This window comes from Vitis vinifera, chromosome 1, assembly GCF_030704535.1.
Source record: "Vitis vinifera cultivar Pinot Noir 40024 chromosome 1, ASM3070453v1".
Taxonomy (NCBI): Eukaryota; Viridiplantae; Streptophyta; class Magnoliopsida; order Vitales; family Vitaceae; genus Vitis; species Vitis vinifera.
In genome coordinates, this window is record NC_081805.1 from 4,435,779 (window position 1) to 4,461,344 (window position 25,566).

Below are 25,566 nucleotides of genomic sequence, written 5' to 3' on the forward strand. Positions count from 1 at the left end.
AACCTCATATTTTAATATTTTTATGTTCACCCCCCCTCCTCAAAGAAAAGGACTCTGCTCAAAGGTACAAAATCCACTCAGCCCAAAGGCTATATGCTTTCAAAGATCCCCCGCTCGCGCCTTTTATTTCTTTGCGTAAAAGTTTGCAGAGAGACGTCTCTGGCTTGGACTATTAGCTACTTAGAAAAATGAAGAAGAAGAAAAATTGAGAAGAGAAAACGAAATACATGATTTCTTTTTTAGTATTAACAAGGTGCATGGCTAACGAGTAATGGCCCCCCTTTTCATCATAAAGTCCTACCGGAAGAATTACAGAGACGACAAACTTAACTAAATTAATTGCATGATCTAAGGCAATCAAACCAACATTTAGAACAAAGGAAAGAGAAAAAATATTTATATATATCCTTCTTCTCTCTTCTTCTTCATCAATTCATGGGCCGATTCTGTCGCTATCTGATGGCAGAGATCAATTTTTTATTTTTTTTTTCAAAATATCAGATTTCACAAACAAAACCAGAATGAAGAGAAACTGAAATCATTGGCCACTTCCTTTCTTTGTATTTTTTTTTTTGTTCCTTTTCGAATTTCCCTGTTTTCCTCTGTGTTGTCTCCCATATGATATGCTGAATGTATGGGCCTTGTTTCTCTCAAACTTTGAAAAATTAGATAAAACCTTGGGTTTTGAAGGCGGGTGCATCTTCACTTATATCAGGGGTTCACCAAGTCAAATATGGGGGGGCTGCTCCTAGTATTTAGGAGCCTGGTAAAAACTTCTCCGTACATACATTGATCTTCTCTCCTGGAAAATCCACAGGTGGCTCCCAAGTATCACAATCAAAATTCTCTTCATTTCACTTGTATTTTAGTTGCTCAGGAAATTTCACAATCCCAGAAGGATGTAGTAGACGAGGGTAATCGGTAACGCTATTAGCATCCCAAAGATCACCCTGAAAATTTATAATGTGAAAAAAAAGAAAAGTTACTTATGAAATAAAGCATGATAATAAGAGGCGAGGCTTTTGTGGAAAATTTGAAGTTGAATTGGACATACGCAGTGCTGAGAATAGCTGGATGAACGTTGTACTCTTTGGCGAACACAAAGGGAACAATGCCCTGTGGAAGTGCAGCCTGTAAAATGGGAAAGCAAACATGTCAGGAAGCATGACATGTGTAATGCACGTCAATGTGAATGTAATGCAATATGGAAGACGGATGTGATTGTGAGGGTGAGGGGCGTGAATTAATAAATTTACCTGCACGATGGCAACATGGAGGAGGGTGCCCCGCAGGCCAACAGCAATGGAAGCTGCAGCCATTACTGCTGGGCCAGTTAGGAATCTCACAGCCATGGCGAATGTAGCCACCGAGTTACCGCATGCGATTATCCTTGGTTGCAGGGCCATAAACAGACCTATCACACCGTAACAACAACCCCAGTCAGAATACCTCCAAAACTATTGACTAACAATTTGAATCCTCAACCACCTTTTGCCCCTATGGACCACAATCCACGTTGCAATCCTACCCCCCTTGTCGGGTGGTCAATCCATTTATTGCTCGACACAAACTCCTATTTCATGTGATCACAGGCTCACAGGCTCACAGGCTCACACAAAAATTACGGTACCCAGTAGAAAATCCTTGGTTCCTTAATCACTTCAAATACAACTGACATTGCTACCATTTTGTGAAATATGAAAAAGTAGCTGTTTTAAAACCATTTCTTTTAATAATGAATCTTTGAGAGGAGAGCAACTATTATTAGCAATACAGAAGCAGCACTGTTGAATGAGGACCACTCACCTAAGCTGAACATAGCCATTCCAAGACCAGCATCCGACAGTATAGAGATGGACTGCTTTATGATTGTGGGCATAGCCACATCCCACCTACAATTGCACCCAAATAAAATGTATAAGAAATTACAAGCAAATTAAGATTGAATATTTGGAAATTGTAAAATCTGTATTGGCTCACCGGTAAGCAATGAGAGACCAAACCAGACCAATGAGGCTTGAGTAGGTGTTGGGGTTGCGGATAAGCTTGCGCCACACCATGATCAAGATGAGACGGGTCATCACACTGGCCGGAGGCATCTGTTTGCCGGCACCGGACTCTGGAGCTCCCAACATTTTTGGGTGTAGCTCAGCGGTGGAGCTTGACCCCAGCTTGGACAGTCCAATGGGTCCCTCCTTCTCCCTCTCCTCTTCTCCCTCCACTCCTCTATTTCCAACAAAGGTGAAGTCTTCTCCACCAAAGTCCTCGGCTTCCGGAATAGCTTCACGCCATTGAACAAGGCAAAGAAATTCAGGAAGATTTTTAAAAAATAAAATTGAAATGATATATTATTTTAATTGAATTGTTACCTTTGCTTTCCCCATTTTGGGGGTGAGGAGGGTGATCAGCAACCAACATCCTGATCTCCTTAGCGCCCTGATCGGACCGTCCAGATTGCTCCGCCGCGCCGAAATCGGTTCCGCCAAACACATGGAGTCCGCCACCTTCCGACACCGGCGATGCGCTCGAACTCCATACGAACATGTGGAGCTCTTTGGCGTCGTGGTTCGCTTTGCTTTGGGGTTGCGGCTGCTGTTGTTGATTTTGAGTCTGTTGCGGCTGGTGGTGGTGGAGATGGTTCTTTGCGTTCTTAGTAACTGTGGCAGAAATTTCTGGATTGGGTGCTGGGTAAGAATTGGCTGGGTAGAATCCAAACCTGGGAGAGCTGATAGCTTGAGCTCCCGGAGCACAGTTCTCCTCGAAATTCGAGGGTCTCGGCGTCGGACCCCTCGACGATTGCATCGAGTACAGGTCCGCCGATGGCCTTCCCGGAAACCCTGGGACCCCCATCATAGAATAAAAGTCTGAATTGTTGAAATTGGAACCCCTTGGCGTAGGGTTTCTGGATGAACTCAAGCTGTAGATCTCTGCGCCGGTGAGATTGGAGGGGCGAGGCGTCAATGCAGGAAGAGAACATGGCCCGAGAGAGCGTCTCGACGCGTTGGACTTCCTTACCGTCACGTGAAGCTTGCCGTCATCGCCGATTTCGGCGTCTGTCTGAAGAAAGTCCCGACCGTCGAGGGAAACGACGTCTGAGTCCACCTTGAAGGAAACAATGGATGCGGCAGTCTCGGGGAACTGCTCCATGATCAGCATCTTGGCGCCACGGTACTCGAAGAGAAAGAGGAGAAGGGTGTACCAAATGATGCACTGCAACACCACAACCTGCACCATCAGACTACCGGAGTATGGCCCATACATGGCGATCAAGAGTGGAATACCCATGACCAATGTGTTTGGAAGCGTAGAAAGTGAGAATATGGTAATCATCCACTCCAGGCTTCCATTCTTGGTGAAGTTAGTCCATATGCCAAGCACGACGAGCATGATGATCTTCTGAAGCGTGTCGGCAGCGATAAACCGGAAGTTCATTGCGTAGGGATTGTTTTGAGAGATGAAATGGAAAGAGAGCAGCGGAACAGCAAAAATGGCCACGAAGCGGTTGATGCCGGAACATTGGTCGGGCGAGAAGATTTTCCACCAGCGAACGGAGCCATAAGCTAAAATCATAGCGACGTAGAGAGGAATCACCGCCGTCAAAACGACGTAAAGATCGTTCCACGAAATCATCTTCGAAGTGGAAAATGGTGGAGCAGCGGTACTTATGGCATTCAAAGCGTAAATTAGAAAGGAGTGAAAGGGCAAAATGGGGAAACAAGAAAAACCGTTAGCCAACTAACTGGAGGGAAGAGGATATATGTCTCTGAGAAACTGCTGCAACTGCAACTGCACTTGTGCTGCTGCTGCTGCTCTGGCTGATCCAAAGGGGATGACCACCTAGAGGGCGAGAGCAGCCTCTGCGTCGTCTCTATGAAATCAAACGCGAGTGGGATATGATTTTACAAGGGCTGCGTGTAACTTTACAACAATATTTATATACATATATATACAGAGAGAGGGAGCGGATTGTATGTGGCTTGTGGATGGATGCGTCTCCGCAGTCCACAGCTGAGCCTGTGATTGAGTTGGGAGTTGGGAGTAGGGACCAATGAAAAGAATCAAGTATGGTTAGAAATTAACCGCCTACTAGGGTTTGCTTAACCCTACATATAATGTATTACAAATTAAATATTTTAATAATATTTGTGGTGATATATGTTACATGTGGGATGTGGCTAATGGGGCATGGCATGGGGGCTTGCAATGACGTGGACACACTTTTATCTTTTCCTTTTCATTTTCTTCTTCTGGAAAAGTTGAAAACCCTCCACTACCGTTTAGTCCCATGCTGAATTTGAGGACTTGATTTTCAACCTTAGAACCTTTCCCTCGAATCGAAATTATTCACTTCATACTTCATAGCCTGCTTGGTCCACCCCAGTTCTATTTTTCATTAGGATATTTACACCCACCCACCCACCCATCCTTCCAATAACATGGATTAATTCACCACATGTATGATGTACCGGCGTTTATAATAAAGTGGATCATTATAGTGTTGGTAATGGTGGCATTAGAAATGGCCCAGCCCAACATAAGTCTCATGTGAACTCCCGGTGAAAGATTCTTCAAATCCATCATAATCGCACCCTCAATCCTTTGGCAATTGATGGATTTAATAACCAGATTTGAGTCCCACGCCCAGGTGTACAATATCATGGTCACGGGAGAGGCAATGAAGTCAAAGAGTTTGAGATGTGGGAATTGATTTCCTTTTCTCTATTCCGTTTGCTTCTCTGGTTACCGCACCACTGTTTCTTTCCATTCCAACCACACGGAAAAGAAGAAGGGGGAAAAGAAAAAGGCCATCTTTCTTTTCCACTTTTGCACAGTTATCTTGTTTCAATTTTCACCTTTCGTTCTTCTTTCTTTCTTTCTTTCTTTCACTCTTCCGGAGAAGTTCCCATCCATGACAGAGACCTACTCTAAAAGCAGTCAAAGGGGTGGTCAACCAAGAAAAGTTGTACGAAGGGAATCATTGGCCATCAAAATTTTTCAAAAGAACATAATCTCGTTTCATATATGAATGTTCATGCACCCCTTCTCCCATTTGCTGATAAGAATCAAACATAAAATTCAGGTGGTAAAAGGGCGTCGGTGATCCATGTGACTCCAATTCCAATTGACCAATGCTGGATGATTAAATGGAGTTGCGTGGAAGCAAAAGCTTACCTCCATTTTTCGTCAGTGCTGAGAATCCAAGGCAATTTGGGACAAAATTGCCAGAATAGGGGGAGCCAAGACTGCCAGAATGGGATGCCTTTTTTTCTCATTTAAGATTGACAAATAAGAGATGAGGGCGGGCATTGGTAGTTTAGTGACTAATCATATTTAGATGAATGTTGAAAGGGGAAAAGCAAAGAATTAATAATGAAGCTTCAAGTATTGGGGTGATGATTTGAACGGTATCCACATCAAGGGGAATAGTAAATGATGGAATTTTGTGAGTAATAAACATCAGTCGCACTCACATACCTAAAGTATCAGTCTGCATGATTGACTAGATTATCATATCACACAAAAGGTAGTACTTTTGGCAGTGAAGCTTACCCACCATGACATTCCTCCAAACCAAAAAAGAAAAAATGGAACAACATTTGTTTCGGACATGAGCTAGACCATAAGGAAATCCCTGCAAAATCTATTAAATTAGAGCAAGGAATCTACTCAATTTAAATACAACTCTTCCTCCCTCTCTCACAGTCTCACTCTCATCATCAAGTGGGCACCACCTAAAAGTAGGGTTGTTAGCAGCTTCCTTCACCACCCCATTTATATTTTGATTTTCATAATTTCGAATTCATTATGGGTTAAAAGACGGACTATAATCATATTCAGATTAAACGGCATGGAAAGTTCCATTCTAATCCTCTTCAAAACAAGTTGACATTAATAGCATAGACCCATCAAAGGATAAATTCAATTTTATATATACGTATATATTATATCTAGCAAAGTATGATATGAATTCTATCCAAGTACCATTGCAAAACCGTTGTGTCCACTTTAAATCGTCCAAAATCAGCCCATACTCCATATAATGCATGGCCTGGATGCCTCGATGAGATGGGAATTCAAAAGCAAAAAGAGCATTTGGAAGGCCGCTGTCGAGAGGGAGGGGTCCCACGTGTACCTGATCACAAAAGCACAACAGAGACCCAACACCCCAAAAGAAAAGAGGAAAAAAAAAAGGGGAAAAAAATTTGGGAAAGAGAATGGATTTTTTTTTGGGGCGGGAGTGGGAGTGAGTGCCTCATGTTCTGTATAGTCCTCGTTGCTGATGACACTTGGCTAACGCACATGCAAGCTTTTGTGGGGGCTCACTGCAACAGGCCTACAGAAGCACATGGTCCTAGGGGGAAAAGAAAATTTATTGGACCACCCTATCCCCTGTGCCGTTGCTCCAAAATCTACCCCCCCTTTTTTTTCTCATAGGGAACCAACAAGAATGTATCATTTTCTTGCTCTTAGTAAGTTTTCTCCGCCAAATGCTCATTTCTAGTTCCATTCTCTAGGACATGAAGCAAGTAAAATGAGTTAGAAATAGATAAAATTAATGCCATTTTTTGGGGTGAAGCAATGAATTCATTGATTGCCTCATAAAACAAGGTCATGTCACAATAGGTCCCGGATTTTGCTGGTTCAAATTGCCCGGAATTGGATGTATATGGGTCTTGCGTGAGTCCAAAAATTTGTGTCGTTCTCACAGGTTAGACAGGTTAGAGGGGTGCCCTTGCAATTAAAAGCTGGGAAAGTAGGAATTTCTAAACTTGGATAAGCAAATTTCTGAAGTTGATATTTTATCAATTGGATGACCATGAAAGAGGAACTTTGTGGTTTGGTTTAATAATTTCAATTCACTGCAGGAAGTGTTTCGAAATCCCACAAATTTAGCCTTTTTGTACAACATTTTGAGAGACAAGTTAGTCTCAACTCACCAGACAGTCAACACAAGTGGTTGGAACAGATCATATTTTTGATATATTGAGAAAATATAGACATATTAGAGTATAGATGAAAGAAGTTTATTAAAAATGTATCAACTAGACTGATTTAGAAAAAGACTTTGATGGATTGGTACAGGAAAATATCGCAGATACGTGTTGAAATAATTTATGTATGTATAGTAAGGAAGCTTATCAATGCATTAATTTTCAGAATGAAAAATGGTTGCCAAATCAATAAGATATAAACGGATATGTACAGTGTACACATTCAAGAAAATGAATAATGGAGTGAAAAAGAGGGAGGGGGATAATTGATGAGAAAGTGAGAGGAAAGAGAGTGAAATTGGTCCAAGTTTTGAGTGGCTCAAAGTCGCTCTCTTATAGTATTGTTAGTAAAGAGAGCGAGGGGCATGTGAGTCAAAAGATGTGAGCTTGTCGGCCCATTGGGCTCCCCCACACTCCACCTCCTCCTCCACCACCACCACCCTCAACCTCCACGCTGTTGGAGCCCCACATCCTAAACCCATCTCCCCTCTTTCCAATATTTTCCTTTCCAACTCCTTCCCTGTACCTTTCAACCTTCTTTCTTACTCATTGTTCTTAACACATGCCCTCGTTACCTGTACTTTTCTTCATGATTAAAAGATAAAATGTATTCAATGATAGGCTTAGGGATCTACCAATAACCTAAGGATTACGATCGATTACTCAACCCAGAGGTAAAATATGTGTTCTACAACCCAAAGCTAAAATATGTGTTCCAATGATACATTTATGGTATGAGTTATCCAATATAAAGATTCAAATTATTGAAACTAACAAACCTTAGCGTTGATACTAACATATATATTTTGAGTTTAATTTTATAAAATAAAATAAAATAAGCGAAAGGAAGACTTTACTTTAACCAAAAAAAAGGAGAGAAATGGTTAAGTACGCATAGACGAGAAATAAGACTTATGAAAAACATAGGAATCAAAACAAAATCAAAAGTATTAAGTCATGGACATTAGATATGACTGACAAGGCATGTGAAGATGAAATTGTGTAGAATCAAGTGTAAGTAAAAGTCAAGGGGAGGAGCAAGATAATACAAATTGAATAAGCCAACTCTCATTTCACATTGAATTTTAGAGCATTGCTTGAGATCATTTGGAACAAGATATATATTATTTTAAAGTTTAAGAAGTTATAAATTCAACCCATTAAATAGTTCATGAAATAGAGTTGAAATAAAGAAGTCATTGTCAATTGATGCAAGTAATGCAAGAGTAGAAGGTCAAGGAAAAAATTTTCTAACATGTCAAAATCTTTTACTACGAAAAATTCAACAAAATTTTAAGGAAATTTTTTTTGACTTAGCACTAGGTATCAAAATTTTCAACTTCACATGTTGAAAATTTTGACATGTTCCATGTTGATCCAAATTCAGCTACAATCCTTCAAATTATGCAAATTATGGCATTTCTACAATTCAAAGTGGGTCCTAGACATTTGAAAATTATGATTTTATTATTTTTAATAACTTTTACAAAATTTTTAAGAATAAGTGATCAATAGAAACATTTCATATGTTAGGATTTTTACCCCAACCATAAAAACTCAATTTTTATGGTTCTTAGGGAGTTTTTGAATTTTTTGAAGATCTTGGTTGATTATGCTTTTTATTTTTATTTAAATACCATTTTTTATTCTTCTTAATTTAAGAATGGATCTTTTAAGTTTTTTAATGGATTGTGTACGAGACAACATACCCATAAAAGACTAAAAAATTTGACTTAAGGTGTAAAGTATGAAATAGAGGTAGAACTTACGAGAAACAAATAGGTGTAATTGAAACTAATAATGAATTAAATGAAAAGTAAATGCATTAGTATTAAAATCAAAATATTCTATAGGTGTAGTTTGGACTAGGGGATGGTACAATAATTCATTTTTCGATACCTCAACAACAATTTTTAGCGATAAGCACAAATGCTTGACATTGTAGTCCTAACAAAATACATTTTAACAATAAATGATTCACATGTCTCATAACTTAGTAGTACATGCTCTAACTCAACGTATCAAACTTGACTACCATTTCATCGGAGAAAAATTATTATCGGTGCTCTCATAGATATTCTAAGGCTCTTTCACGACTCGTTTGAAGAATTCTTAGACACGCTTATTGCATCTCATTGCCAAACTTTAGAAGAGGGGTGATAAGATCTCCTCCAATCTTGTACGACTCACAACAATTGGCTCAACCAAAATTCATGGATAGCCGTTGGAGAAGAAGTACTACCCATTAAAAACAAATATGACGAGTGTTCTATTCTATTTTCCCACTAATCAAGGGTTGATTTCTGTACAGCTGGGCACAGTTCTGGTGGGCTTACATTGGATCAGCCCAAACTCACCCACCACAACTTGGTTCTACTACATGCTCTGTGCTGTAAAGTCAGATTCATTCCTTCATGCTCTATTTGCTGTAGTTGCCTCCGCCTGGTGAAGTTAGACGTAAAGCTTGGCTCAATTGTCATTGAACTGATTTAAGGGCCAAACTTAGTATTTTCTGGGCCTCTTTAATTCATTACCCCCTTTTCTCTCTCTCAAAGGGAGAAGGTTAGGTAAAGGGGCACCAGTAAATCACTGAAAGCCATGTCATTTGATTCAGCTTTAGTCTTGGAAATATGCATCAGACAACCCACTCATACTTTCTTTTCTATCTCTCTATCTCTCTTACAAAGGAAAAGTGGGAAGGTTTCAAAAGTTGAGGAATATGCCTCCACACTTTCTGAGCCAAAAACGTTATATCAACTAAAGTCAAAATTCTTTGGCCCAACATTAAGGATGCCATGACTAGAAGTGTGGAAGATTATAATTGATTAACTCTTAACCAAATTAGTTTAACAGTCCTTGGCGCACCACATGTTGCTCACGAATATGTCCATTGCAATGCAGACAATTATACCACCATAATCCATTGGAGGTGCTTTGACTACTACAAAGTTAAGATCCCTATAATAAAACTAACTAAAATTGATTACAGTACCTACGATTTTATTAATGGCTATTAATTAGTATATGAAAAGTAGGTTGCGTGCTCGTGAGGTTGTTTTGTCATGATAATTTATTGACTCCAAAGCCAACCATGTGAGAGAACATTCTTTTGAGATTGTGTCACTCACACACATCCTAGCCTAGACCTCTTTTTTATCTTCTTCCTTTTTCAAAGCTTTCTCCACAAACTCCCAAAACAGCTTGAGTTGTATTCAACTCTGACTATCTCATGGCTTTGGATTTACTACGATTATTAAAACTGGGAAAGCATTTCATTGGGGTTTGGGGACATGTCCACCTTATGTGTTGACACGTAATAGTTTAGGTAGGAAAATAAATGACAGATTTCTGACAAGGTGTCGCCACAGACGCGTAGCTAGAGGCGTAGGTGAATGTAAGGCCCATGTGATATGGTTTGGTGTGCTGACCTTCAATTTGTTCTCAATGTTCGGTTGGGAGGGAGGTTATATTAAGTGTGTCCCAATTAAGTTATGTATGTGTCCAAGTTCCAACTACTAAGATGATTGGATAATCTACAGATTGTGAACTGCATTTCATTCATTCGTCGATTTCTAAAGAGATTGAGAAAATTTTCAAACGAGGTACTTCAGACCCATCAAATCATGCTTTCTTTCTTCTGTCCCTCACCCCCCTTCTCATTGGTTTCCACGTTGATTTCTAGGAAAATACCAAAAATAAGGACGTCATGTCATGATTAGTATCTGTTTGACTCTCTTCCAAATCCCAGCTTTCTTTTACTGTAAATGTAGGTACCGCACAGTCTGCTTCATCCCTGAAAAAACAATGGCAATTTTCTTAGAGGAGTGATTTCAGGATATCATAGTCACTTGTGCTTATTTGATTTTGTAAAACTAAAGAGATGGAACCTAGTGGTTGTTCATTTGAATGTGAGTGACATGTTGATTCTGCTCTAAAGGACCCATTCGCCTACTTTTTTTTATTGAGAAAGATCAATTCAAGTAAAGATGACAAGCCCATTGATAGTGCAATCATTCAACACTCAGTTAATAGTTTATCCTTTGAATATGGGAAAGAATTTTTTTAGCTCTAGTGCATTATGTTTTGTCGGTTTGTTATTGTGAAAGAAATGTCAAAGTTGATCAAACTAAACACTTTAACAAAAATATCTTGTGGATCTCATCCAATTTTCTGATCAGGATAACTGTAACAAGTTCGGCAAGCTACATCATGACAGCATCATATGTAGCAAGCCATTTCTTCTGTTGTTGTTCCATGCGGTTGGCTATTTTTTTAGAATTGTTGTTTGCTATGTTTCTCTTTTGATTGTGGATGTGAAGGGTATATCCTTAAAAAAATGAAAAATGAATCATTTAATAACCAGACTAAAGAGTAAAGTCACACCAATTGATATCCTCAGCCTCTGAAATTGAGGAAATTGATATGGGGTGTGTCCTACAAAAGCATTAGTTGTAACTTGTAAGATATGGTCCTTGTCTCAGACAAGATCGAAGGGTGTTCCCTTGGGCGAGTGCTCAAGGGGATAGGCTCTCCCACATCTCTTAGCTGTTGCCCTACTATGGGTTCCTTGAAGAACTATCTGGGCCACCTTCAGAAGTACTAAGTACTCTTCATCTTGGCTTCTCCTTCCTCCTGACCAGCTCATGGTTTTAAAAGAATGTCGACTGGGGCATGCCATAAATTCACAAGGGTGGTTCATCTATTTTATGAGTAAACCTATCAGCATTTGGTTGGCAAAAGCTCGACTGAGCCCCAGACCCATGATACATGTCCGTTTCTCCTGTTTTCCCTGTTGTGTAAAATTGAGAAGATTTGAACCCAATGTCAGTGTCATCCTTTTGCGCATGAATCATGGGGCATGATCACTCAAGAGGCCACAGACAAAAGGAACAAAGGCCAGCAGCATCTCAAACCTCGTAGATCACTGCCATTTGACTTTTGGTACTTCCAAATGGGCTTGGACTTGGTTTTGAGATGGATGCTGGCTTACACAGTTACACCCACATACATAGTCCATTCTTGATGGGCTAAGCCTGTTAACTCAGGTTTGTGCCAGCCAACTCGCTACATATCCCTAGGTGAAACACCCAACCTAATTCGATTTTGGCCAGCTTTAACAACCCTTTTACAATTTGGGTTTGATTTGGATTTAAAAATAACTAACTTAGAATGTTCTTAATCTGTGTGGTATATTTTCAAATATTTATTAAAAATAACTTGTTTGTAATGGTTTATTTTCAATTATTCATCATATTTATATAAGATTTTTTTTAGAACATTCAAAACAAGTTAAGATAATTAAATTATGTTATTAAATTTTTTTTTTTCAAAAAAATTAAAATTAGAAAACATATTTTAAAGTTAGGAAGAAAACTTTTTACTTTCTTTTTAAGAACAGAAAGCTATAGTGTTACATGTTCCTACTCTTATCTTTGACTTTTTAGTAACCTTTTCAGTGGTCTTCTTCTTTAGCGTGTTCTTTTAAGAGAATCAGAAAAGCATATATATCTCCACACATATTGTGGCTAGTTGTCAATATCCTCCATATCTCCTTGGCATTTTGCTCAACAAAAAGAGCCTTAAAAGTAGTTCAAAAAGTTGGTCTTGGCCCAATGCTACACGTCTTTGGCTGAATCGGGACTTTATATGACGCACAGATCATCAAGGTTCGAAGCCCAACTTAGAAATTGACTAACTCGAACATGCCCTTGACCAGGTTTTAGTCGTGCAGTCCCATAGCCAAAATCCAAGCAACACCTGGAATCATCGATCAGAATGTGAAGCCATGGCTATATAGATGAGAAATCATAACTCTTACCCTTTACTTCAAATGTCCTACAGACTACAACATAATCTTTAAATGCCAGTTTCAATGACCTGAGCCGGTATGTGCGCACACTGGGCTCATTTAGTACGGTTTGAACAGTGCCGGACGGCCTTAACTACTAAACTCCGGACGGGGCTCAGGTCAACAATAAATGGGCTTTGGTGCTGTTTGGAAAAATGATCAGACGAATTAGCCCATGTGCCCTTCCCAAAAAACATGGGCTTCCATCTTGGTTACGGCCCTCACGTACGTGCGAGCAGTTAAGACCAGATGTACTAAAGACAAACTGGATTCAATCATACGTCGAAAAATCATATTAACCTGTTACTTATTTTTGCAAGTGGGCATGGAAAACTAGTGAAAGAACCTCAAATGAGCTGGTTCACATGAGAGATTGAGTTTTGGCAGCCAAATGCGAACCCGATTTAGAATTGAAGCAAGTATGAACCATGGAGGGCATGTCTCGGAATGCGGGTTGGGAGGAAAATAGAGAAAAGCACCGTTCACATTTTAGCAAGCATTTGGAGTTTGAAACATTGAAAAATGCTGTCGTAACGTCTCAAACTTTGGTTCTCAAAAAATAAAAAATCAAAAAGTAAATTCTCGTCAACCAAACAAAACATTTAACCCATTAAACTAATGAAAAAGGTAGAAGTGAGTAAAATTAATGGATGCCCCCAAATGATAAGATATCATATGATATTAATATAATATAACCCCCAAAACAGATGTGTGTAAAGTAAATCTACTAGTATATGAACATTCTCTAAATATGTTTTTCCCTGTTCTGGGAAAGGTGGGTCAGCAAGCCGCCGAAGAGTGTCGGGAATGGAGGGCGGTGGGGAGTTTGGAGGACAGGGTGGGCGAGGTGGTGCGATTGGTGGGGTCCTTGCCGAGTGAGGTGGTGGTGACGCGCTCGCAGCGAGGGCACATAGTGAGCGTGGAAGCGGGAAGAGGCTCGCAGCTGTGGGGTGAGATGACGGTTGGCGGGGCAACCTTCATGGCCCTCAGCTCCTCCACTTCCCTCTGTAGCCTCCTGTTCTGCTCCGTCAGTGACCCGAACCATCTCTTCAAGTATTCACATTCCATCTCAGTCTGCTTCAGCTTGCTCCTGTTTTTTCAATATTCATCTCACCAACTCAATTATTCCATCTCTAGCTATATCAAATTTACATAATTAATCAATTTTTTAAGCCCTTCTATTTGTTCTATGTATCCCCCCACACAGCAATTGGTCTTATCATGCAATGTTTTAATTATTTCATCACCCAAAAAAAAAGAAAAAAGGAAAAAATGATAAATGCAGACATGACATTTAAGTAATGTTCCAACATCCGGGTGACAAGGATGGGTCAGCCTCTCTCATCCTTTTTCTTCTTTTCTTGCCGACTGGGATTACCCTACATTTCTCACTATTTAGGGCAATAAATATAATTTTGAACATTTCCGAACCAGGTCAAAGTTTGATGCACCTATTTTCTTTTTCTTAATAGAAACAATAATGTGATCCAAACAGACTTTACAGGCCCATAAATACCATCAACTGACATCATATTAAACTCCAGGAAACTGCAATTTCCAAGAATTATTAATTTCTCCGTCAGTTAAATAAGATTGTATTAAAAAGAGCGAAAGTAAATGTGATTACAGAGATGTTTTGATAGCGAAACCGACAGGCAGCAATAAATATGAGATTTAGAAGCACACGAGACTGTTATATTTTAATAAGTGAAGGACGAAATAAGGAAAAAGAAAAAGAAAAAACAGCAATAATGAATAAATATAGCAAATCATTAATGGAATAAGAGCAAAATCCAATTCATTGCTATCATTTAATAATATAACTCAGTGTATTGAATGATATGTAAATGCATGGATAGTCAAAAGAGTACAAACAGGCACTTATTGCAGTAATGATCTTCGAAACTGAACTCATGCTGAGGGGCCATTATTGAAGTGAGTAAAACATGGCCAAAAGAACCAGCATAACTAGTAAAAGCTCAGTCCTTGAGATAATCACACCCCCTACCCCACCACATACACTGTTATACACACCCACATCATTAAATCCTTTATGGATTGGTATGTTCTTTTCTCTATGGTCACTGGTGAGATGAGGCCACCCCATCTCATTATATCCCCTCCCATATGTGCCCCAAGAGGGTATCGGTATCACCTTCCTTCAATGGTTGCCAACTTGCCAACCTCCTCCCTCCTATGGAGCCTTGGAAAGTGGCATCCAAGGCCATTTACTAAAAGTCACAGCACCCCAACTTGGGTCATCAGCCAAACTCAGTGTGCGAACAAATGACAATTTCTTTTTTTTTTGGATAAATACAAATAATATATATTCATATATACAAGACAAATGCATGTATTCATATATGTATTGTACATATATGAAGTTAAACAAACAGTGGGATATTATTTGAATCCTTCCAACACTCACCGATAATGGGTTAGGGTTGGTGGAGGCATTCCCATTTGCGCAAGTGATTCTTTTTTCTTTCTTGGGTATGCCAGTTGACAATTCTACTTTAGCTCCAAACCTACAATGCCCCTAAAGAGTGCGCCAATGCTCAAAACTATGGGTGGCTAGTTTTTTGAGAACACATCTCTGGATAAGATCTTAACGAAATCCAATTTAGGTAAAGACCAAAACTAGACTATATACACTCGGTGTAAGTGGTGGGCACTATATATAATAGTCAATAGACCAAGATGGTATTCCAGTATTCAAAGAAATAGGTTTCTTCTTTTTGAGGACGACATATGTGGGTAGAATCTGATTGAGCTAGAGATGTATTCTAGTGAATGTGAATATCTCTTACCTTACACACTTAAAAACCCAAACCACCACCAACATACACAAACAAAAAAACAAAAGGAAAGAGAGATCAATTTGATTAGCAGGTGCAATACCGTATAGTACCTGGCTCTACGGTTTTGAAACCAGACCTCAACTTGTCTTGGTCTGAGCTTCAATTGCATTGCCAAAGCCTCTTTCTGTTTCTGCAACCAGATAGACAAGTTCAAATGGATTCAAGGTTTATAAGTAGTTTTGGGGAGAGAGAAAGAGAGAGAGGTGGTTTCATTCTTACAGGGTTTAAGGTGTGGTTTTGTCTGAAGCTTTCTTCAAGGAGACGAGACTGGTCCTTTGAGAGTCGAAGTTTCTTGCGAGGAGGACCTCCATTTCCACTCTCCTCTTCGTCTTCCATGCTTCCAGTCGTCCATTCTTCTTCTGCTCCCAACGGTACTTGGTTTATGTCCAAATCTCTCACCCCACAAACCCCTTCTCCTGTTTTTTTTCCATCTTTTTCGTATTAGATCAAACAATATGACTCATAAAATCCAGGGCTTACAAATTTTCTTTTTTTTTTAGAAAACAAACAAACAAACAAACAAACAAAGAAGCATCTAATAGAAAATAATCTTCTGACAGAGAGATCCCAAAAATAAAAATAAAACATATCAACAACCATGCAAGAAACACCTAACAGAAATATCACGTATCATCAAAGGATCAGCCAAACTTATTTGTTAAAACGCTCAAAACTCATCAAATAAACTATACATGGGAAACAAAAAAGGTTTGGATGGCTTTGATGGTTACCTGCCGATGAAGGAAGAGAAGGAGATGAAGTGAATCCAGGTACGGATATGGTTAGCTCCAAGCTGGAAGACCGCATAGGTATAACATCCATGGAAACAGGTAGCAGACAGAAAATGAAAAGAGGAAAATAAAGAGAGATTCTTGGAAGAGAAAAAGGAAAGCAAAGAAAAAGTAGGGAGGAGGAGGAGGAGAAGGAAGAAAGGTTGAAATGGAGAAAGGTGAGAAAAGAGAAAAAGGTGAAATAATAAATAGAGGTGAAGAAGAATAGAATTGATGATGATGATGATGGGAGGAGGGAGGGGGGGGGGGGGGGGGGAAGGAGGGGGGAGGGACGGGTTGAACTTTGAAGTTCCCTAGGGTTATATTGACCGTGGTCGTCAAGTCAAAACTCTGACCGTCTGATGGACGACACGTGTACAGGCAATGAAATTAGTGTGATAGTACCCGGCAGCCTTTCTGATTTGAGGGATGGGTGTGAGTCGGGTTGTCGGTTCTCACCTCTGCCCTTGAAATGATTGGAACCCTAGACTTTGCCCCCCTCCCTATTCTTTTTTCCTTTCCTTTCTTATTTTTTATTTTTATTTTTATTTCTACCATATATATATATATATATATTTGGCCTTTCCCCTTCACAGCAATTCAATGCGGCATTGATGTAATGCGCAGACAACACCAGTTGCTTTTGTGCATGTCACGTTCACACACTTAATCCATTTGATTTCATTCCAGCCGTTGAATGGTTTGACTTTTGACTTGAGGGAATTATGTGTCCAATTAAATGTAGTTTAGCAGTTTTGAGGCACAGTGGACGCAGGAATTGACAAACCGGTAACGCCTCTTTCTTCTACTCCCAAGAGATGCTGCAATGGACAAAGGCCATTTAGTTTAGAAACAACAAGTCCCTGCTACTCTTTATTTCTTCTCTCCCAGCTACTCCACCTCCTTGTTTTTCCAGGAGGTGGACATTGTAAAAATATACTTATTTATTTATTTAAATTAGGAATAAATTAAAAAAACAACAACCATAATAATAAATGAAAAATTCATTAGGGTCAAGCTATTTCCTTGTTTCATTGGACAAGCTGGTTACCTCCTTGTTTTATGCAATGACATCATTTATGAAGCAAATGAATTGTTTTGAGGAGCGGTTATTGAATAATTTTAGTCAATATCGGATGACAATGGTCCGACGAATTTGTTATCCAATCAAAGTTGAATTGGAAGAGAGTCTTTTTTTTCTCGTTCGTCTTTCCTCGAGGGTGTGGAAAGAGGGATTTGCCTAACAAATTGAAATATGAAAGCGTGGAGAGGGAGTCAGGTCATGTGCGTGGTGAGTCAGTGATACACGCACGGCCGGAAGACCATACCCAGGGGAGAAAAATCTGGAAAAGGCAGATATGTAGGGGCCAATTTCTTTTTTCTTTTCGTTTTTCTTTTTTTAATTCATGATTAGGTTTGGACCAATACAACTTTGATGATTGGGCAGGAAACCTGTAGGGACCACCTTTGTCTGCTTGTCTTCCTCACTGTCCCCTCATCAACCGTGTTTTTTTCTCTTTCTTTTTTGGGTTACTTTTCTTTTTATTATTATTAACCCTTTTTTCTTTTTCCTTTCTTTTTAAGATGCCCTTCTTAAATTCTACTGGTTTTATGATATTTTTTGTGAAAGATTTCCTGCAGCTCTTGCCTTACGAATGTTCTTTAAATAATCAACACCAGAGGGAAGGCAAACCATATCTCCACGAGGATTTAATAAAAAATAAAAAAAACAATACTTATTTAAACTGAATATTACCTTAAAAAAAATATTATTGATTTGGAAATAATTTTTGAATTATTATATTTTAAAAATACTACATGTGTTCTCTTTCAAAGCCCCGTCTCAACGCCGTGGCAGCAACCTGGCAACGCATGTTCACAGCCATTGAACACCGATACCACTTATGACGCCACCTTCACACCATCAAGCCAACCCACCAAATTAAACTTCCTTTCACACTCCAACATGAGTGGGAAAAAATTCTCTATAATATCCAAGGGTCCTACGCGTTGCGGCAAGCGTTATGTAAAAATCTTCTCTGACAACAAAATAGGGTACGTCCTTAATGTCGGCATATAACTCAACTATAAAATGATGATAATTTTTACCAAACAGGTAGCATAGATGAAGGAAGAGGATAATAACAAAACATTCCAATTTAAGAGGAATCCACTAGATTTGTTGAAATTAAAAAAATAATGATGATACAATGTTCCCGTAGATGGGCATTTTAATTCAATTTTGGCAACTATAATTGGTTTGTCAACACAAATAATAATGGCAGTGGGTTAAGTGCACAGACGGACTACAACAGGATACCCTGCTTGCCATGCAAAGCACAGTTTCGAAGGACTAACAGCCCAAGTGTCCCAAAATGCAGCTACACAATAAGCTTCGCAAGTTCAGATGTCTCTCTTATAATGGGCAACAATTTTCCTGAACTTGCATTCGTATTTCAGAAAAGAACATTAGAGTTAGTGTTAGAAGAACCCATGCCAGTACATGTATAAGCATGCGATTTACCATAAATAACATAAACACAGCTACAAATGCGCTAGAGTTGTATCCACAAAGACCGCTACAATGAAACCACTGTACAACAATTTGCCAAAATACCATAAAAAAGTCCCCATGCTTACTAAATAATCCTGTTTTGGACAACCATCAAATTGAACATCCCCATCAAAACTTTAAAATTTCACCACAGCCGATGCTCAATCACCCAGAAGACAAAGCGGTTGCCGCATGCTAAGCTCAGCTTTGAGCTCCGGGAATTGCTCCAAATCATGAGAAGTGCCTAAAATTTTCTGCACATTGACAAACCACCGCTTATATGTTATAGCTGTCACCAGTATACCATCATATGTGATTCACTAGCTGATTCATATTTTACCTAATGAGTATCTTCTGTTGCAAATATAGGATCACTTTACACCTAAATTTCTAAAAAAATATATAGTATCTGCAGCAACAGGCAGATGGGAAGAATTTTCCCCAAATATGTTAACCATTAGCTGATGCCAATTTATCAGATGAGTAATAGAACCTTAGACATGAACAGTCAAGGACAAACATCAGAGCTTTGTATAAAACACTAGTTTATGTTAGAATGGCTAAAGCAAAACAGAAGCACACTCCACTCTAGTAGCTGAGCTAAAAGAGAAAAGGATATTCCAACAGTAACCACATGCTCCCAAAATTCCCACAAGCACCAGTTTGAAATGATCCGGCCATCATGTCTCTGCCTTCCCTTACATGTCACACCATGGAATGAAATAGGGTTGTCAAACCTAGCTGGATATCTTCAATAGTTGTAAGCAGGCAAGCACTAAAAGGAACAAAGTTCCAAGACAACAGGCCATGTGTTAAAAGCACTGAGTGCTATTTAAGAGTCATAGCATGTTAAAAGTCCTCGTGTGACCAAAATTGCTCACAAGATGTCATGCTAGCACATCCTTGAATGCTTCATGCATCCCCAAGCACACCATAGAAAATATCTCTACCATCACCAAGTTGCCTCAACTCTGACTAGAAATGCCTGTTCAACCGAGGAACACCCTGCAGGCTACAAAAATAACTGGGTAGGGTTCACCTAGTTCTTAAAGATGTATAACCACCTAGCAAGAGGATATACCATTCTGCTTAAGCAATCATACCAGCATGATTACATTTCCAGCAAATAGTCTCTAAAATCATTTTTCCCCCCAACAAGCTGCCTCTAGCAGTTAGACAAAGTTGCTCTGAGTTATCAAGGCAGGCAATAGGAAAGGTTTTGATTTCTCTACTCTATGCTTTGGGCAGCTTCCTTTATAATGATACCATTCCACAAAGCATCCAATAGCTAATAGGGAACTAATTTCGCTGCACAAAAATTTATCCCTAAACTTATGCAACAAGCCAAGATATAGGTAAGAGGCAAGAAAATTTGGTACCCTTGAACCAAGAAGATATTATTCCATGCCACAAAAGGTCATAACACACCTAGGACATATTTCACTTGTTCAGCAGGATCACACGATAAATACATGATCCCCTAATAACATAGTGGTCAAATGACTTCATGCACATGGTTCAATTTAACTTACAATTTGAGAGCAATTATTTGCCCTTAGGTGTTCTGATCAGGATGAATCTCCAAGATAAAATCAACAAAGGGAATTAGTATTAGTTACAAGTAAAGTAGGATTAATATTACTTGGAATTAAATAAGAAGTTAATTTGGTTATAAGATAATTAAAATTAGAGGCATAATATGTTCTTAGAATTCTAGTAGACTTTGGATTTCTTAAAGAAACCTATAAATAATGCTAATTGATGTAAACCAAAGTATTGATTGGTGATTAAATAATATTAGTCTCAATAGTGAGACTCCATTAACTTTCTTCTAGATGAGACTCTATGATTTCTATCTCTTCTTTTTCTATATTTTTTATTTTATTTTTCTCTACCATAAACTTTATCCCTAGTTCTTCTCCTTAAACCCTAGAAAATAAAAACCCTAGGTTTGTCCTACATCAATTTTGTTATCGGAGCCAAAAGTTCTTGGCTTGAAGGTGTATACAATTTTATTTTATTTTATTTTTTTGATAGGTAAAGTAATTGTATTAAAAGCACTAAAGAAGCTCCTAAAGTGTACATGATGTATACAAGGCCAAAAAAAGGGAGGAATACACAAAAAATCAACACTCCAAAAACATGTCCATAAAGGAGTGTAGAATAGCATGGTCTATCAATTCGGAATCTTCAAAGGCTCTTCGGTTCCTCTCCTTCCATATAGTCCAAAATAAGAACAAATGAGCTATTTTCCAGGCCTTATTTATTTTCTTCCCAACAAAGGCATCCTTGATTGAGAAAGGCATTACCCACTATACATCAAAAAGAGCCAAAATAAGGTGTCATAGAAAGATTGCCTTAGGACGATGAAGGAGGATATGGTTTACTAGCTCCTCATCACCCTTACACAAAACATCTACTTGGAAGACATCAACCCCTCCTTTTTAGCTGAGATCTAGAGTTGGAATTTTTTCCCAAACTGCTTCCCAAGCACAAAAGCTAACTCTCATTGAGACAGTATATGCAATTGAGGAGTGCAGCAACATATGCAACCATGGTTGAAGGCTAGAACTTTTTTATGCAACCGATGGTGAACATACCAAGGCTAAATGAAGAGAAGGATTGGCCACATACTACCATTTTCCAAACTCATGTTGCTTGCTAAGGGAGACTATGTCCTATAATTATTGATGAAAGGTAGTAGTTCTAACTTAACCTCAAAGTAACTTGTTGAGAAGCATGATCTAAAGATAGAAGAGTGACCACAACCCTATCAAATAGCATAGGTAAATGACACATCTATTTTGGTGAGTTCTTGTTGTCCAGTGACAATTTTAGTAATAATTTTGAGTTATTTGTATGGTGTGATGTTTTGCCAATGAAAATTGTTCATATTATGCTCAGAAGATTGTGGTTGTTGATGAAAGGGTCCAACATAATAAATATGAGAACAATTACACACTTATGCATAATGGGCATAAGAAGATCCTCTATCCAATAAAGAAAACTCCACCATTTAACCAACCAAAGGAAAAACTAGCATCATTGAAACCAAAAGAGCCATCAAATAGTCCCATTAAGAAGCAATTCAAAGTTACTAGTAAGAAGGAAGAAATCGTCAATGATGAATCTAGAATGCAAGAGGTAATGAAACCGATCCTAGAAAAACATGAAGGAGAGCTCAAAGAATTTGTAAAACCTCAAAAGAACCGGTGCTTGAATTTCCAAGGCAAAATATTATCATGATTGGTGGAAAATATGAAGAATTGTATGATATAATAAGAATAACTGAATTTTTTTTTAATACAAGGAATTCAAGAATTTTATTCTTCTTACAAGAAGAGTGTGGGAAACAACTTGCCACAAGCTTGTTGATGACACATGATTATTTCAAGAACTATCAACTTGTTTCACAACATTAGAAAATCTTTTGAAATTTGGTACTTGTCTTGCATGAAATTGAACAAGTTTAAGAGATCTTGAAATTCCGTCTTACCATGGTAAAGAGTCAACGAAGAAAGAAGGGTGGAAGACATTGCTCAGAATTTCAATTGATCATGGAAAAGAGCTAAAACTTGAGGTTGAGTTTTTTTTTCAAGTTGAGTAAATTGATAAGTATGAATTTCCAAGATATACATCAACAAAGGGAATTAGTATTAGTTGTAATTAAAATAGGATTAGTATTACTTGGAATTAAATTAGGATTAGTATTTGTTAGAGTTAAATAAGGAGTAGTTAATTAGGTTATAAGATAATTAGAATTAGAATCATAATAGGTTATTAGAATCTTAGAAAACTTTAGATTTCTTAGAGAAGCCTATAAATAAGGCTAACTAATGTAAGCCAAAGTATTGATTGGTGATTAAATAATATTAGTTTTTTTTTTTTCGAGTGTGGCAATTCTCAATAGTGAGACTCCATTGGTTTTCTTCTAAGTAAAACTCCCAGAAGGTCTTAGTGAGACTCTAAAGTTTCTATCTCTTCTTCTTGATATCTTCTTCCCCCCCCCCCCCCAAAAAAAAAAAAAAAACCCAACCCACCTATTAGAAGGCAACAATCCTCGGTTTGTTCTACATCATCATGTTCCCAGCTCACATTCCCTTAAGTTTAAGAAAGATTGTGAACAGAAGAGTAGCACCAAAGCCCCCATTGCTAAACATCACCAGGGCCTGTAATGCCTATATTTTAATGTTAATATTAATAATATTCTGAATTCTAATAGGTCATTGCAATTTAGAATATCACAATGGTGTTCTCAACCTTTTTATGCTAAGTAGTGTAGGATATGTTTGTATTGGTTATTTTTATATATAGGGGTATACATCATTTTAAATAAAGAATGGCTAAGTAAAGGATTAGCCTTTAAGTTGTCAAACCCCTATCCTAAAATATTTATGCGTGTTGTCAAAGCACCTTCAGAGAATGAAGGCAACTAGAAGTCCAAAAAGTGGGAGTGGGAGTGGAAGTAGCAGCAGGACCCACTTAGAAGGATCAAAGCACTAGAGCTCAACAGCCTATTGCAAAAGGTTTTCTATGAACATTTGCCTAGTGCTTCAAAAACAAAAATGAAAATTTCTTTAGGAAAGCACCTGATTTAACAAGGAAGTTTTTTAGCAAAATTCGTCACCAAGAAGGAAGGAAAACTTCATCCATTAATGAAACATATCACCGGGTTTTAGTTTTCTAAATCCTAGTCACCCTCTACTAGCCCATTGAAAGATCTTACATAAAGCAACAAATCAAGAGGTCCTCAAGATTACATGTGAGGTGGGTTTGATAAAAAATGGTCATGTACTGAATCTGTATATTGTTTTTCTCATGAGAAATTGAAATGGAATGGAACATTTATATTGAAGTCTACTACAATGATGCAAGGAGGTACATAAGTGGATCGGCTATATAACCCGTGGGTAAATTTAACTTAAAAAGGTGCAAATGGATCCAATATTTCCAGGTCTCACTCTGAAAGTTAGAGCCACCCACAAAAACCAACCCAATGGACCCAACCCAACCCATCACCTTGCTTTCTTTCTGGATCAACCTGCATCAGTATGTGCATCTGTGCATGTGTGTGAGTATCATAAACAAAAAAGAAAGTACTCCTATAATATATCACGTGAAACTACTCTCAAATAAACATTTGTAACATAAACAAAAAAGAAAGAATCTATCACTCCTATAAGATATTCTAAAGCATTTCAGAGTAATAATATTTAAGTCCTATTGGAAGTAAGATATAAATTATAGCAAATTAAAATTCCACCACAGATGTCAACAAAAAGGGGTCCAGAGAAATCACACTTACCAGTGCAGCAAGATGTGCTTCTTGCAGAATATTTCCATCAATCTCCAATCTAGCAATAGGAAACTCTGGAAGATGTCCTGACTGTTTCTTACCAAGCAAGTCTCCAGGTCCACGCAAAAGGAGGTCCATATTTGCTAGGTAAAAACCATCAGATGAGTTTTCCAGCACCTTCAATCGATTTAGGCCACTAGCTGTAGATGATACTAATAAACATTTAGACTTCCTCACTCCACGTCCAACTCGTCCTCTGAGTTGGTGTAGCTGAGCTATCCCAAATCTCTCAGCATTCATAACAACCATCATAGATGCATCTGGAACATCAACACCAATCTCAATTACTTGGGTAGAAAGCAGGATATTTGTTTCTCCAGACCTAAATCGTCTCAATGCTTCATCTTTCTCATCACTTTTCATTCTCCCATGTAACAAACCACATTTGTAACCCTGAAACCTACTAGATATAGTTTCAAGATCTGTAGAGGCAGCACGAAGCTGAGGCAGTTGTTCAGATTGTTCAATGACTGGATATACAATATAAATTTTCCCCCCTACTTCTAGCTCATCCAACATCATCTGTTACATACAAATCCTTTAGCATCAGGTAAGACAAAAAGAAAAAGAGTAGAATCACTGAAACAATACCAATACTCAGTAGATTTAGCATATATACCTATAAGCACCCAAAAAGGAACCCTCTGGATCTACCTATAACCTTTAAAAAATCAACACCTTCCTTTATTACTTCTATAATATAAATTTCATAATCAAGTCCTCATTCAACGAAAGGAAAATGCCCTAGTGCCTTATTTTTGCATGCCCAAGCAAAATGGAGAGACCAATGATGCTATTTGCTTCTCTTAAAATATTAAAGCAGCTAGAATATTCTATTCTACCCCCAGCAGAGTATAAAGCTATTACTACCTAGACTATGAGATGATGTGGGTAAAATCTCTTGCACAGGAGATGGGAATATTTGTCAATACTTTCATGAGGATGCTTTAAGAAAGAAAGAAAAGAAAAGAAAAAAAACAGGCTCTCCTTTTTCTTCTTCATTGCCCAACCTTAAAGGGCACCCATTTGTTGGGCTTCTAGAGTACTTTTGATGAGGAAAAGAGTGATATATTTGCTTTCTTAGAATCCATCCTTGTGTCACATATTATAAATAGAGGCATTTCTGCTAGATAGTCTCGCAAAAGAACAATACTGAAAAAAGAAACGCAGGCATGTACCCAAGTT

General features: G+C 38.4%; 3 protein-coding genes across 7 annotated transcripts in view; all 3 read right to left on the reverse strand.

Annotated features, from left to right (window-relative positions):
• Positions 1–205: 205 nt before the first annotated feature.
• Positions 206–4,076, reverse strand: LOC100268124 (auxin efflux carrier component 3). Of its 2 annotated transcripts, XM_002284266.5 has the most exons (6): positions 2,370–4,076; positions 1,981–2,281; positions 1,807–1,892; positions 1,257–1,414; positions 1,055–1,131; positions 206–950 (listed from the first exon to the last, which is right to left on the reverse strand). In XM_002284266.5, exons 1-6 carry the CDS (start codon positions 3,628–3,630, stop codon positions 884–886), a joined length of 1,950 nt encoding a protein of 649 aa, XP_002284302.1. In that variant the 5' UTR covers positions 3,631–4,076; the 3' UTR covers positions 206–883. The 2 variants fall into 2 exon arrangements, with proteins under 2 accessions (XP_002284302.1, XP_059594855.1); XM_059738872.1 differs by having other exon boundaries at positions 830–1,131; positions 2,370–4,023.
• A 9,415-nt stretch (positions 4,077–13,491) lies between these two features.
• Positions 13,492–16,759, reverse strand: LOC100257750 (homeobox-leucine zipper protein HOX3). Its single transcript, XM_010659143.3, has 4 exons — positions 16,433–16,759; positions 15,921–16,117; positions 15,752–15,831; positions 13,492–13,930 (listed from the first exon to the last, which is right to left on the reverse strand). The coding sequence occupies exons 1-4, from the start codon at positions 16,521–16,523 to the stop codon at positions 13,621–13,623; spliced, it is 678 nt and encodes a 225-aa protein (XP_010657445.1). The 5' UTR covers positions 16,524–16,759; the 3' UTR covers positions 13,492–13,620.
• A 2,134-nt stretch (positions 16,760–18,893) lies between these two features.
• Positions 18,894–25,566, reverse strand: part of LOC100252614 (ATP-dependent DNA helicase homolog RECG, chloroplastic) — a 52,219-nt gene continuing 45,546 nt past the window's right edge. For all 4 annotated transcript variants that reach the window (XM_010658986.3, XM_059738883.1, XM_010659087.3 and 1 more), the window contains 2 exons: positions 24,331–24,903; positions 18,894–19,279 (listed from right to left, as the gene is read on the reverse strand). In XM_010658986.3, coding sequence (XP_010657288.1) covers positions 19,187–19,279; positions 24,331–24,903 — 666 coding nt within the window. In that variant the 3' untranslated portion in view covers positions 18,894–19,186. The remainder of the gene's footprint in view (positions 19,280–24,330; positions 24,904–25,566) is intronic.

Bases quoted from the DNA above. Each gene is read 5' to 3' on its own strand.
- LOC100257750 (XM_010659143.3), bottom strand. From the start codon at position 16,523: ATGGATGTTATACCTATGCGGTCTTCCAGCTTGGAGCTAACCATATCC. The intron at 16,118-16,432 runs GTAACCATCAAA...GAAAAAAAACAG, and splicing joins TTCTCTTCCTTCATCGGCAG to GAGAAGGGGTTTGTGGGGTG. The intron at 13,931-15,751 runs GTACTATACGGT...TTGAAAAAACAG, and splicing joins TTTCAAAACCGTAGAGCCAG to GAGCAAGCTGAAGCAGACTG.
- LOC100268124 (XM_059738872.1), bottom strand. From the start codon at position 3,630: ATGATTTCGTGGAACGATCTTTACGTCGTTTTGACGGCGGTGATTCCT. The intron at 2,282-2,369 runs GTAACAATTCAA...AATGGCGTGAAG, and splicing joins CCAAAATGGGGAAAGCAAAG to CTATTCCGGAAGCCGAGGAC. The intron at 1,132-1,256 runs GTAAATTTATTA...CCCATTTTACAG, and splicing joins TCCATGTTGCCATCGTGCAG to GCTGCACTTCCACAGGGCAT.